The sequence below is a fragment of the Pundamilia nyererei genome, unplaced genomic scaffold (assembly GCF_000239375.1).
Source record: "Pundamilia nyererei isolate P.nyererei 1_Seehausen unplaced genomic scaffold, PunNye1.0 scaffold00041, whole genome shotgun sequence".
NCBI lineage: Eukaryota > Metazoa > Chordata > Actinopteri > Cichliformes > Cichlidae > Pundamilia > Pundamilia nyererei.
Window position 1 is genome coordinate 1337383 of NW_005187442.1, and position 14239 is coordinate 1351621.

The following is a 14239-nucleotide window of genomic DNA, read 5'->3' on the forward strand; positions in this document are numbered from 1 at the left end:
TGTAAAAAGTATGCACTCCACCTACAGCCTGAACCATTGACACAAAGCAGGATGGATCCATGCTCTCATGTTATTTATGCCAAATTCTGACTCTGCCATCTGAATGTTGCAGCAGAAATCGAAGCTCATCAGGCTCATTTTTCTAATCTTCTGTTGTCCAATTCTGGTGAGCCTGTGCAAACCATAGGCTCAGTTTCCTGTTCTTAGCTGGCAAGAATGGCACCTAGTGTAGCCTTCTGCTGCTATAATACATCTGCTTAATGGTTTAGTGTGAGTTTACAGAGTGGTTGTTTGAGTTACAGTTGCCTTCCTTTCAACTCAAAGTAGTCTGGTCATTCTCATCTGACCTTAACAAGGCATTTTGGCCTAGAGTACTGCTGTTCAGTGGATATTTTCTCCTTTTTGATCAATTCTAAAAATGGGAGGATTGCATTAGGAAGTGCATTTGGTGTAAAATCCATGCCAAATGAAAGCACGTGAATTCATTCCATGTGGGAACCTCTTAGGAAGTAAGGGAGCAGCCAAAGGTACTTTTTTTCATCCTAGAGATGATTGAGCAGGAAAATGCCAATAGACCAGCAATACTGAAATACTCAGACCAGCCTGTCTGGTACCAACAATCATGCCACATTCAAAGTTATTTAAATCACCTTTCTTACAATTTCTGATGCTCAGTTTAAAGGTTATCGCATGTACATGCCTAAATTCATTGAGTTGTTATCATGTAATTGAACGAGGTGTACTTAATGAAGTTGTCAGGGAGTGTATGGATCAGTTTTATGTCTCTTTACACTTTATGATGAGGAAAAGTTACAAAAAAATGTAGTTTAGATTGTTGGTGTTTCACATTAAGGCAAAGCATAATAATTACAATTCAATAAACAATGATAGTAATATAGTAACGAATAGATACCATTTATTTTTATTTTAGTATTATTTTATCTGTGTAACTGTCTAAAACTTATTGAGAAGTAAAGTTTATGTATTATTTACACTGAAAAGCATTACTTAGCTTTTAAGTTTGGCTTGTCTTTGCATGCCTTTGCATAAGCAAAATCTGTACGATACTGTGTTTAATATGTACAGTCGCATTCCATCTGTTTGTAATGAGTCAGCCTTCTCACGGATCACATCCTCTTGCTGCTGTTACATGTGTTGCTTCCTTTCTCCTCCGGCCGCTCTCTCCCGTCTTCAGTGTACCGGTTCCATTAAAACTACACGGCGCGCGCTGATTGGCTGAGCTCAAGCGTCGGCATCAGCGGACCAATCAGGGTGGGCCACGGTGAGATTTTTCTGTGTACTTTTGTGAGCGACGCAGCGGCAGCGGACTGTGTTGTTCTAAGTGAGGAGACGAGCATAGAGAGGCTGAAATCATGAAGCCACTTTTACTCGGTGAGTGAGAACAGTAGAAGCTTTTCTGCTTATACTAAAGTTAAGGTTTGTGGGTTTGTTAACTAAATGTGAATTTGGCGGCGTTTTGTTTTTTTTTTGCTCGTCTTGTTAGCTTAAATAGCTAAGTTAAGATTCAGAGAACAGAGCCAGGCCTTCGTTATCGTCTACTGAATTAAATAATAAAAGTCATTTCCTTTATTTGTTAAATAAATGTAGATTATAAACTGCACACAAGTAGATGTAAAACATTTTTTCGCTGTTTTCTTAAACCAAGTGACTGTTTCGGTGAATGAGCATGCATTGCTAGGCGTCATCCTTTTCCTCTTGTCCTCATGTTTTGTTTCAGGAGTACTGGGCTGCTCTCTGGTTCTGGCTGTCCAAGCTTTGTACTCGGCTAGTGATGATGTGATCGAGCTCACCCAATCCAACTTTAACAGAGAGGTGATCCAGAGTGACAGTCTGTGGCTGGTCGAGTTTTATGCTCCCTGGTGAGTTTGTATAACTGTGATGGACTCTTCTTGTCTTGTAGTGGTAACAAGTGTTCTAAGAACAGCCAGTGATTATAGTTTAAATACCAGTTTCTCATCTTTGTGTTTTATTATCAAGTCATCTGTTTTACATCTGTACTTGTGATAGGAATAGACTTGTCTGGTAAGTTGGTAGCTCCTCCTTAGGTTGAGCACCATCTCGTGCAAAAGTGCTCAACAGAGACACAAAGGGAGAATAGTTTGTGCGTAGATGCACACAGTCTACATGCTTGCGTGCACACAGGGTTGGTATAGCAAAACTCAATTCTGCAACAAGAGGCAGTCGGCGGAGATGTGACTGCACAAAATCTATGCAAATCAAGTGTTAAATATTCACTCCCTATTAATACCAGAGCATTTGGTTCAGTGACTAATAAGGGTGCCACATAGCTGTTTGTGCGTTGTATTTAGCAGGTCATTACTGAAGGACTGTAGAATAAATCTCACACTGGCAAAATGATGTTGTTGTTTTTTAACATTAAAATGAGTTTGCGTATAAAAACATGGATTTAGATTTCACTTTCTCTGTTGCTTTCTGCCAGGTGTGGCCACTGTCGAAATCTAGCTCCTGATTGGAAGAAGGCAGCTACTGCCCTCAAGGTAAATACAAATTGCCGTGATCATCTATCTGATGCCCTGTAGACTTTCTGATTGACAGCCTGTTTTCTCAGCTGAATGCCTCCTCTGCATTAAAAACGCCTACATCTGTTGTGGAGAAATATTCAGCGGTGGGCTTTGACTTTAAATTTCACAGTAATTTCAGTGACAGCGCATTCAGTGGATGGTTATGTGTGTGTGCCTTTATTTGATATTTAACAATAAAAAATGGTTACTTAATAAGGGATATTTTCCTGTAAGAAAGAGGTGCTATCTACCTAACTTTTCTGTTGTTGAAAACTAGGAAGAAATGAGACGTTATCCAACCTGGGATGACAGGATCCAGATTAAAAATGACTTGTTTATTTCGTGAAATGTCTTCTCCTTTTTCCACACAGTATTGTTGATATGGGCAACTCCTGTAATGAAATCCCAGTTTAACGGCAATTGCTCATTGGCATGCAAACTAAAGTTTTGTTTTAAGCCAAATAAAAAAGTGTTGACCTGAATATAAACTCAGAAGCTGCATAATCCAAATTGTGTGTTGTGACTTTTCCTCAGGGTATTGTCAAAGTTGGTGCTGTGGATGCTGACCAGCACAAGTCACTGGGTGGCCAGTATGGTGTCAGAGGGTTCCCCACCATCAAGATCTTTGGCGCTAATAAGAACAAACCAGAGGAGTACCAAGGTACAGAACTCTGCTGCTACAACTTTCCTATGTGTAAATTGAAAGTATTTTTCATAGTAAAATCTTCCAAGGCCTACTGAATAAGTTGAGTAAACTGATAAGCTGAACATAATAATTAATAGAAAAGGGGATGCTGGTTTGTTTCTTAATAATCTAACATCTTATCTTGATAAAGAAAGTTCAGGCGACCCCCAACAATTTAAGCAGAAGCATCTATTAGATGAGAATAGAGATGAGCAATAGCAAGAAAAGTCATCCTGTGTAATAGCATCCAATTTGAATTTCACTTTCCTGCTACGTGTACTTATATCTACACAAGGTCACCTTCCCGAAGTCTATGGCAGAAATGTTTTATCTCTCCAGCAGGCTCAGTCCATCATATCATTATGACTTTGTTTGCTGATCCTTGCTACGTCTGTGAACAGGGTCATCTTGAGTCTTATCAAGCACAGTTGTGACTTCACAGAGTATTTTATTGCTTTCAGGGCTTATAAGAGACCTGTACAAAACACTGTATTTAATAAGGTATCATTTTCATAGCTTTCGAGGCCTTTCTTCCTGTGATTGTGTTTGAGGCTGCGTTAACTGAAATCTGCATTTCTGACAACCACGCAGGTGGACGCAGCAGTCAGGCCATCGTGGATGGAGCCATGAACGCTCTGCGTAACCTGGTGAAAGAGAGGCTGAGCGGCAGGTCTGGTGGCTCTGACTACAAACAGGTAATGAACCTTTTTTTTTTTTTTTTTTTTTGCACTTGCATGAAATCACAAAGCTTTAAGAAAACACACATGAGCTGATTTATGTAACTGATAACTGGCTTGTAGCAGAGCGGTGGTGGTGGCGGCAGCAGTGGTGGGAACAAGAAAGATGTGGTCGAGCTCACTGATGACAACTTTGACAAGTTGGTGTTGGACAGTGATGATGTGTGGCTGGTGGAGTTTTTCGCCCCCTGGTGTGGACACTGCAAGAAGTGAGTTTGGTACTCGAAACGGTTAATTCCAAGCAGTAGGAAACTGAAATCCTCCCACTGTAACGATCTAGTGCAGTTGAAAAAGTGAAATAATAGCCCAGTAGGCCTGGATAAGCCTCACTGAAAATCCTCCACTAGAATTTAATCCCACTCAAAACTGTTCAGTGAGGTCTTAGGGATTTTATTCCAATACCTTTAATACCATTTGATATTTCTGAAGAAAATAAAGTTTCTTGCTTGATTTAAATGTCAGTATCTCAGAAGCTAAATGATAAAGTTTTTCTAAGCACCTCTCCTCCTTTGTCAACAGCCTGGAGCCTGAATGGGCAGCTGCAGCCACAGCTGTCAAGGAGCAGACCAAGGGCAAAGTTCGCCTCGGAGCTGTGGATGCTACTGTACACCAGGGTGTGTCCAGTCGCTATGGGGTGAGTAACAGCTGACGTCTTGAAAAGGTGCACTCTTTGGATGTGAAAAAAAACATTTGCATGTTTTCTTGGCTAATTTTAAATGCACAACTTGATTATTGTGCACAATAATCCAGTGGCCACTTTGCCTTGGATACTTCCTAACTCTCGAGTCATTTGTAATGGTCTGTGTTACACTTACATGTTTTTACTGGCGTTTGATACTGAATAAAAGCCTCTGCTGCTGTTTAGCAGAATGTTAAGTTTCAAAGCTCTAAAAATGCATTTGTAATGTGGATTTAGTCGTGTCACACTAATTAAATCAGAATGTTTTTGTCTGAGTAAAACCCAGCTTCATAGTCAAAACTGCAGACCTTGATTTCTTGTTTGATAATCATTCCTCTGTAGATCCGTGGGTTTCCCACCATCAAGATTTTCCGCAAAGGTGAGGAGCCAGAAGACTACCAAGGAGGTCGCACCCGCGGTGACATTATTGAGAAGGCTTTGGATCTGTTTTCTGACAATGCTCCTCCTCCAGAACTGCTGGAGGTCAGTATTCTCATATTTGTATGATAAAGTCATATATAATTGTTTTTAATTACAGTTTAAAATGCAAATTGAAGATAATGTTGTCATAGTCTACAAGAAAATTGCCTGATTTAATGTGTATTTTAATGTATAGTTTGTAAAAAATATATATTAATTCTAACTAGAAAGTTAGAATAAAAACCTTTTATTGTCATGATATGAAATACGAAAATTGAAGAGTAGGCACATAGAAGCGAAGAACAAACATTCAGCCTGTTATAGAGTAAATATAAATTACTATTCATTAAACTACTAATACTTCCCCTTCCCCTCCAAATTAGAAGCGTCATCAGTGCAGGTCTTTAAGTCCAGATTGAAAACCTATTTTTATTCCCTGGCTTTTAACTCTGTAGGAAACTGACACCTTCTTATTTATTTTATTGTTTGTAATGATTTTATGGTATTTTAATTTGGTTGTTGTTTTGATCTGTGTTGTTCAGCACTTTGGTCTGCCTGGTGTGTTCTTAAAGTGCTATACAAATAAACGATGATGATGATGATGATGATAATACTACTGATATAGGGTGTATACACGGTATGGTGATGAAAGCACTTTGTGATAAAAAGTAATGCAAATTCATGTCAGAATATTAAATTTGTGTTTACTTTAAATTCTTTGTCTCTCAGATTCTCAGTGAAGACGTCTTAAAGAAGACCTGTGAGGACAGTCAGCTGTGTATAATTGCTGTCCTGCCGCACATCCTAGACACAGGTGGGATTACGCACATGAACTCAGATCTGTCTTTCTCTTCTTAGATTCTTTGACATTTTTGCCCTTAATGAAAATAAATCATTTTAACTTTTATCTACTTATTTTATGTCAATAATCATGACTCGAGCATGGCTTTAGTGGGCTCCCAATATTTATTAAAAACATATTTTTAATGCATGAAAAAAGGTTCCGCCTTGAGCTGTAAGGCTATACCTCACAACAGGTTGCAGGAGAGTTACCAGAAGCAGTAACAGTTCATTCCTGAATAGCTGATCATCACTGGTCATTATGTCTTAACAGGCGCGGCAGGTAGGAACAGCTACCTGGATGTGATGATGAAAATGGCTGAGAAGTACAAGAAGAAGATGTGGGGGTAAGCACCCAAGGCCAGACATACAGTAGTGTACAAATCACTAAATTCGAGTAGGAAGAGTTTCATATTCATTCCTTGTTTAGTGGTGACTTGAACAAAAGGACAAATTCTGGTGAACATTGAGTTTCGTACGGGTTATGTAAGGAAGAGCGTAACATAGAGTTCGCAGTGGGATGATGATGAATATACAAATCATAAGAATTGGGATGTATAATGACTCTTTCTTTAAAAACATATAGAAGTTAATAATTGCAATATGTGTGACGATGTTCATGCAAAGTTTTGTTCAGATTGCCACACCCTTTAAAGAAAGAGGAGATTAGGTACATACGCTACAATCACTGATATAGTAAGGGAAATGATGACGGTGATTAACGGCCGACTCTTTCTTCTCAGCTGGCTGTGGACCGAGGCAGGGGCTCAGATGGAGCTGGAATCCTCTCTTGGTATTGGTGGTTTCGGCTACCCTGCCATGGCTGCCATCAACACACGCAAGATGAAATTTGCTCTGCTCAAGGGTTCCTTCAGTGAGACCGGTATTCATGAGTTCCTCAGGTAAGGAGGTGTAATTAACAAATACAGTACATTACACAACTTGGAGTAGGCTGAGCAGCGTTACTCACATGTGCTGATCTTTTCAGGGAGCTTTCTGTGGGCCGTGGCTCAACTGCCACATTGGGAGGTGGCGTCATGCCCAAGCTTCACACTGTTGAACCATGGGACGGCAAAGATGGACAGGTGAGTGGGAATCACATTGACATAATGGTTGGAATGTGTAGCACTGCATGTAGACTAGCATAGGGTAGTCAAACAACCTTAACTGGTAGGTGAATCAGAAAACGGGTACTGAAGCTGAACACAGACAAGGGCCAAAATGACTGGATTGGATTATCCCCTGAACCCAAGGTTTATGGGCTGTCCCAGTGGGACAAACTATTAGTCCAGGGCAAGCAATTTGTAGTTAAACTGAATCTGTACGTCTGCTTAGTGTAACAGAATAAATGCCGACCAGCTTTGTACCGCCTCTGCACTGAAACTTTGTACTCCATCTGCATTATTATGCAATATTGCAGTGCTCTTAAATCCAGATAACCTTCTTGTCTCTTTAAATAATCTTTGAAGAGGTTCAGTCCATCTCAGTCTTTGCTGACAGCTCGTCTTTATTTTATGCTCTGTCATCCTCAAGCTTCCCGTGGAGGAGGACTACGACCTCAGTGATGTAGAACTCGATGACTTCAAGGACGAGTTATGAGTCCAAATGGGGCAGGACTGATCCAGACTATCTGCGTTTGGTCTGGTCTGGTCCTGTGCGATCCACCTCCCCTCTCCTGTGGACGAATGGGAGGCCCAGTCGCCCAGTTACTGAAATATTCCTGAAAAGACACATGAGAGACACCTGCGGTTTCTCACATCATCTTGTTAGTCACAAGGAGGACAGGAAGGAGGGGAGAGTGTGTCGTGTCCTCTGAGTGAACTCTTTCTCACATACCTGCTGAACGCTAGATGCCGCATATTTAAAACAGCTGCCGCCCACTGAGGAGAGGAGGGTGGAGCTTCCGAATGTCACATTTTTGTCATAGTTTCACTTTTTAAAACATTGCCTTTCCTGCCCTCGTCAAGCACCTACTTTGAGATGTGGACTTGTCAAATTAACACTTAAACGTCCCACCTGATGTGACTAAATTTGTCTCTTTTTAAACCAGTGACTGAGGATGTTGGTGAGTTTGCATCATGTGTGTCCAGGACAAATGGGGATACCAAGGGGGGACTTCTTGTGTAGATTTTTCTTACACAACTTTATTTCAATTGTGTGAAAACAAAAGGACATTTTTGTTACAAAAATAAAAAGAAATTAAAAATAATCACTGCCTCATTATTAACATGAACTGTAAACTCATTTCACTGAGCACATGCAATACCAAAGGCATAGAGAGAGCTTGTTAAATACAGCAGCTTGTGCCAGTTCAAGCTACTGTTATCTTGAATCAGAATACTTTATTAATCCCAAAGGAAATTAATAAAGAACAACAATAAGCCACATTTTAACAATTAAATTGAATAGAATTAAGTGATTTAATTAGTTTCCTCTTAGTATAACATGAGAGTATAACATGAAAGTCATAATACTTGAAAGCATATAATCCTGTAAGCATAAATAAAAGATATGGCACTTACAGCAAATGGGTATTCAAAACGAGACGTTTTGAAATGCACAAAAAAAATGCCCTGACTGAAAATCCACTTCATTGTCCACAGAGGAAAAAAAGCCACATTGACCAGAGAAGTGTACATTAATGTAAACATTAAGACATGGAGTGTTAAATTGAAAGGAGGAGGGGCTGTGATGAAGATCGATCCTCTGTCAGAACAAGCGGCACAAAGCTGGAGGGATGTAGGTGTGCATGAGCTGCAGGGTGTGATCACTTTCACTGTGTCCTCAGAACTGACGAGAGGCTCCCTGATCCGACTGCAGCAGTCTGACAATGGACGGGTCGCTCTTGGCACCTTTAATGAACTCCTCCAAAGACAATCTGCCTGTGGGGAGGAAAAGAAAATGTCAGTTATGAGCAGTAAAACATGAAAATGTTTTACATGCAGCAACTACCCACAAAAATCAGCTACTGATGTTTCTTTTGAGATGGTGACAAATAACACTGCATTAAGTAGTTTAAAATAACCTAAAGGACCTGAGCCAGAATCATGGTATTCATAGCCGTCATGTTTCTTGTCCAGCAGGTGACGCTGCTGTATGTATATAACTCTATGCGAGTGCAGTTCTGCATGAGAGATGTGAAACCTTAACCATGTTTTACCCGAACATTCATCACTCTCATAGTATACATATGACAGAAATTAAGTAAAAACATATCAGGTGTACTTTAATTTTGTTTAAAAGATTTTTTTATTATTCTAAGATGAAACAGCAGAAAATTACACTTTTTTGAGTCTAACACCTACTTTTTCTTACATAATAGCATTAGATAAGAGGTTCACTCGCTCTGTAACTTACTGGGTCTGGTTTGACCAATCACACCAGTGCTACTACTGCCAGTATTCTGACTAACAGGAAGGCAGTGGGTGCCCCAACCTAAGCAAAGATCAGGTAAGGTTTCCCCAAGCTCCTTAGTGGTCTTGATTTCTGATTAGCCGGTTAGCTTAATAGGGCTTAAAGATTCATTTTAAATGTGTTAGGTTACCTTCAGGTGGCACTGACACCACCCAAAAAAAATTTAAAATTTGGACTTTACAAGTGGCCTGTGTTTGAGAGATTGTGTGATGCCGGGAGCATCCTTTCTTTTTAGAGCTCCAGATGTGTTATGCTTTCAGCAGAATTTTATTACGTTGTTTTGGTCCTTGGAAAACTGAGTAAAGTAGTTCAATACAGTTTCCAGCTTTCATGGGTATGTGGAAAAAACATCCTTGAGCATCGCGGATGCAGCCTACAATTTACCCTCTACCCTCCTCTGCAGCTGTGGTTTCAGGCGTGGCATATGGCATCACATGATGTCTTAAAACGTCTGTCTGAGACACAGCTTGACCTTCACAATGTCAAAACAAAACACTCCTGCCCAGCACCATAGCTCCAGATATCTTGAGCTGTGACGTGTCAGATTCAGTAAGGAAAGTGCATTTTTTGATGTATCATTCAAGTCACTCTAAGTGTCAATCCATTTATGGTAAGCCTGTGGATCACCAGGCTGGGAGCCAATCATAGCTACTTCGTGTGATATGACATGAATCAAAGTGCCAAAAGTGTTCTGCAAGTCATGGTTTTCATGTAAACAGCTGTTACATAAGTAATCTTTCACAACAGACAACTGTACAGAAGTCTTGCGTCACATGCGGCCTAATTTCTTTATATTTTGCTAGGAAAATACTACACTAATACTGAAGCATGCAAACATAAAGGTAAATATATACATATGGTGCGTGCAATATATATAAATATTAATATCAATATAAAGAGCAAAAACCCTTTATATTATACCCTAAAAAAAGTTTGAAGAGTCAGAAAGTCAGTATTTGGTTTGACCACCCACACTGAACTCTATTCAAACCACATTTCTTTTTATTTATTCCTAAAATAGGAAAATGGTACAGGGATTTATTGAAACATATTTGGTATGGTCGCCTTTGTGCTTCAACACTCTTTGAACTCTCCTAGGGAAGCTTTCTTTTCATTTCTTTAAGTAGACTTCAGGAAAAGTTCTGCATCCTCCAAAAGGTCATTCAAAACTCTTCTTTGGATGCTCACTCCATTTTGTTCCATTTTCTATCAAGATAATCCGATACTGCTTCAATAATGTTGAGGTCTGGGGAATGCCGGTCCCAAGCCCAGATAAATGGGGGAGGGTTGTGTTAGGATGGGGAGGTGTAAAGTTTTTCAAATCAAACATGCTTGTGGAAATATCGAAAAATTGACATATTGTATGGAAATCTCATTCTCATCAAGAATGAGATTTTCATATCAGAGTGGTCGGTGCTCAGGTTAACTACTACAGATGCTGTTAGCCAAAAGGGTGACGGTGGAAACTATGTTACTGTTGGCCAAAGACAAAAGAAGAGAGGAGGCTAATACTACGCTAGGTTAGTAGTGTGGAGGTAAGAGTAGACTTTCAATGTAATGAATACGCATGCTGGCTTAGATGATTTGTCCTATTTCCTCACATTTTTTTAAGTACACACTGCACACCATGTAGAGATATGCCTGGATTTCTCTTTAGGAGCTCTTTAGGAGTAAATGTTATTTGTTCAAAAATACTACTGCATGCCTGTCAAACTTTGTTATGTTTGTCATTTTAACTGGATTCTAAGAAATCAAATGATATTGTATGTTTTTGCACCAGGCTGTTAAGTGCCTAAAAATCCAGTTCAAAATAGACCCTTGGCTAAGTTGTATTTTATGTGTAAACACAAGACTAGTCCATCGTCTTAGGTGGGTGCCCTTTTTAATACTTGATTCATATGTCAGTGCTTAGTGGCTTAACAAGATAACAAAACCCCCGAAAAGGTGTCGGGTTCAAGGACAGGACTGAAAACGAGTGAAAAAGCAGTTACTGTCCAAATAAAAAGTCTAGAAAACTTTAAAGTGCTTAAGACTACTAATAATTACAAAACAAAAAGTCTGACTCCTTGGAGACAAAACATAAAGAAATGAAAGGTGGCTCAAGACTTTTGCACAGTACTATATGTTTTTCTTTTTCTTTGTGGCCATATCCAACCAAGCCGATAGTGAAAACAAAAGTAAAGCACGAGTTAAAACAGAACTAATGACTAAAACTAAAACCAGAAGTCCACAATCGTGGTTTCACTAAAGCCACCTAACCTGCTTACGCATGCACTCTTGAAAAGTTAATACAAACATCAGATTTAGTTTTATAGTAGCTATCAGTGTAATGTTTATCGATACTCTTCACAGCATCTCTTCGCCATTAATAAAGTTTCAACAACACTTGTCACAACTTTACAATAACTATCCAAACAGTATTTATCAGGTGGTTTACGCACCAAATATACAATCACTGGCCACTTTGTTAGCTACAACTCTTCAGCTGCTTGTTAATGCAAATATCTAATCAGCGAGTCACATGGCAGCAATTCAAGATGATCTGCTGAAGTAGAAGATGAGAATCAGAAGGGGAAAGAAAGGCGATTTAACTGACTTTGAATGTGGCATGGCATGTTGGTGCCAGACAGGCTGGTCTGAGTATTTCAGAAACTGCTGATCTACTGGGATTTTCCCACAGAACCATCTCTAGGGTTTACAGAGAATGGTCCAAAAAAGAGAAAATATCCAGTGAGCGGCAGTTCTCTGGGCCAAAATGCCTTGTTGATTTTAGAGTTCAGAGGAGACTGGCCAGAGTGCTTTACACTGATATGAAGGCAACAGTAACTTGGTTTATAATAATAGTTATAATAAATCCAGGTATGCAGAAGAGTATCTGAATGCACAACATGTCGAATTAGATGCAGATGCACTAGAGCAGCAGAGGATCGCTGCTGTCAGCTAAAAACAGCAAAGCGAGGCTTCAATTTGCACACAGCCTCATCAATATTAGACTAAAGAAAAATGTTGCCTGGTCTGATTAGTTGATTTTGATTTCGAAATTCAGGTTTTTACCGTCAGCATTTGGCATGCACAACATTAAAGCATTGATCCATCCTGCCTTGTATCAACAGTTCAGGATGCTGGTGGTGTAATGGTGTGGGGGTTATTTCCTTTTGGGTCCCGTAATACCAACATTTAAATGCCACAGCCTACCAGAGTATTATTGCTGACTATGTCTATCCCTTAATGAGCACAGTGTGCACCATTCCTCAAAGCTCAAATCATCTTAAACTGGTTTCATGAGCATGACAATGAGTTCACTGTACTCAAATAGCCTCCAGAGATGCGGTGGAACAGGAGACTCAGATCATGGATGTGCAGCCAATACATCTGCAGCATCTGTGTGATGCTGTCGCGTCGATATGGAGCAATATTCCTCTCTGAGGAATGTTTCGGCACCTTGTTGAATCTGCACAACAAAGAATTAGGGGTAGCTCTGAAAGCAAAAGCGGGCCAAACTCAGTGGCTGTGAATTTTACTAACAAGCAACTTAAAGTGTTGACTTTATTCTTCCCAATGTCAAACTGTCCATCTATAACAGGACCAGTTTTAGCTGGACCAGATGCATGACTAACATACTGATTAAGCATTAATAAAAAGTCGATTTATTTATTTACTGTGAAAAGAACAATTTGGTTCACAATGATGTATGCAGCACATGGAAATAAGACACCAGCCTTACCATCATTGTCAATATCCATCTGTCGAAAGATCTTATCTGTCCTTTTCTCTGGTGTCGATTCATCCTCGGGCATCTTCATCACTGATGACACCATCTTGTAAATTGCCTATAAAAAAAGACAATAATGACTCCTGTGATGTGTCTATTGATTTTGCTGGCTACGTGCGTGAAGCTTTTAGGGCGCACTGATGAAAAACAACTGTTGCCACTGACATCATTTTGCTTATATTGTCTGAAAGCTCTGACCTGTTTTCTGTTAGCTAGCAGATAATGATGTTGGTCTGACAACAAAAGATCCTGCCGTTTCACCCGCAGTAGGTCTTTCTGAACTCACTTATCTGCTTGTATAATATTAAAATTTGATTAAGTAAAGGAGAGAAATATGTCATTCTGGAAAACAGAATGCTTTCTGCCAGCTGCAACAGCATGGCTTCTGTTGTTTTTCCACATCATTCTTTTTTCATTTGTATTTATTACTCCCTGTATGCGATACCTTTATTTAGTGTACAAACAGTATTTCTTAAATTTAAATAATTATTTAAATGGGTGTGGTCCTAGCGCTCATTAGTACCCAGTGCATGGTCTCTATTTTATTTATTTTTTTCACATTTATTTGTTTCCACAAGCACGAAGGACTAAGCCAATATCCAGGCTGCTCAGCCCACCTTATTGGAAGAGTAAATATAACCACAGTGATAAGGAAAACAGAAAGGGCAGCCTGCAGATGACTATTGAACCTAAAAACAGCCATTACCAGGAGGCTAAAGTGCATATAACAGCAAAAATTAGAGCTAAACTTATTTATTAACAGTCATAAAAAGAATGATTGAATAATATAAATATTTTTAGTTATTACTGATATAAGAAAAAACAGCATGTTCCAGATGCTTTTAGTTGGCTTATACAATGTATTTTATATCTTTTTAAAATTGTTTGACAGAAGGAAATGATATCGTTTCATTGTCTTATATACAGTAAAAGTGTTAAAAATGTAAAAAGTGATCGTTTATTGTAAACTAATTTACTCTCTTGACTTATTTTCCAATTCTCGTTGTTATTTGTCTAGATTTTGTTTATTAAAATGTGATAAGCTCGCTCACACACACACACACACACACACACACACACACACACACACACACACACACACACACACACACACACACACATATAAAACCTCTGCTCTGTAGTATCAAT

The 14239-nt window shown here is 39.3% G+C and overlaps 2 protein-coding genes across 2 annotated transcripts in view; one reads left to right on the forward strand and one right to left on the reverse strand.

The window, feature by feature from the left end:
• The first annotated feature begins 1281 nt into the window (after positions 1-1281).
• Positions 1282-8107, forward strand: pdia6 (protein disulfide isomerase family A, member 6). The gene is made up of 13 exons (XM_005731046.1): positions 1282-1392; positions 1739-1880; positions 2462-2519; positions 3078-3204; positions 3820-3923; positions 4029-4174; positions 4485-4599; positions 4987-5127; positions 5794-5878; positions 6179-6251; positions 6648-6806; positions 6893-6989; positions 7438-8107. The coding sequence occupies exons 1-13, from the start codon at positions 1374-1376 to the stop codon at positions 7501-7503; spliced, it is 1332 nt and encodes a 443-aa protein (XP_005731103.1). The 5' UTR covers positions 1282-1373; the 3' UTR covers positions 7504-8107.
• A 121-nt stretch (positions 8108-8228) lies between these two features.
• The window catches only part of hpcal1 (hippocalcin-like 1), a 12713-nt gene continuing 6702 nt past the window's right edge, over positions 8229-14239 (reverse strand). Inside the window, exons 3-4 of the mRNA XM_005731047.2 lie at positions 13043-13148; positions 8229-8786 (exon numbers count right to left, since the gene is read on the reverse strand). Of these exons, the coding sequence (XP_005731104.1) occupies positions 8689-8786; positions 13043-13148 (204 nt within the window). The 3' untranslated portion in view covers positions 8229-8688. The remainder of the gene's footprint in view (positions 8787-13042; positions 13149-14239) is intronic.

Excerpts from the sequence above, each read along its gene's own strand:
- pdia6 (XM_005731046.1), top strand. Across the intron at positions 1,881-2,461 it reads GTCGAGTTTTATGCTCCCTG|GTGTGGCCACTGTCGAAATC; the intron begins GTGAGTTTGTAT and ends GCTTTCTGCCAG. Across the intron at positions 5,128-5,793 it reads CTCCTCCAGAACTGCTGGAG|ATTCTCAGTGAAGACGTCTT; the intron begins GTCAGTATTCTC and ends TTTGTCTCTCAG.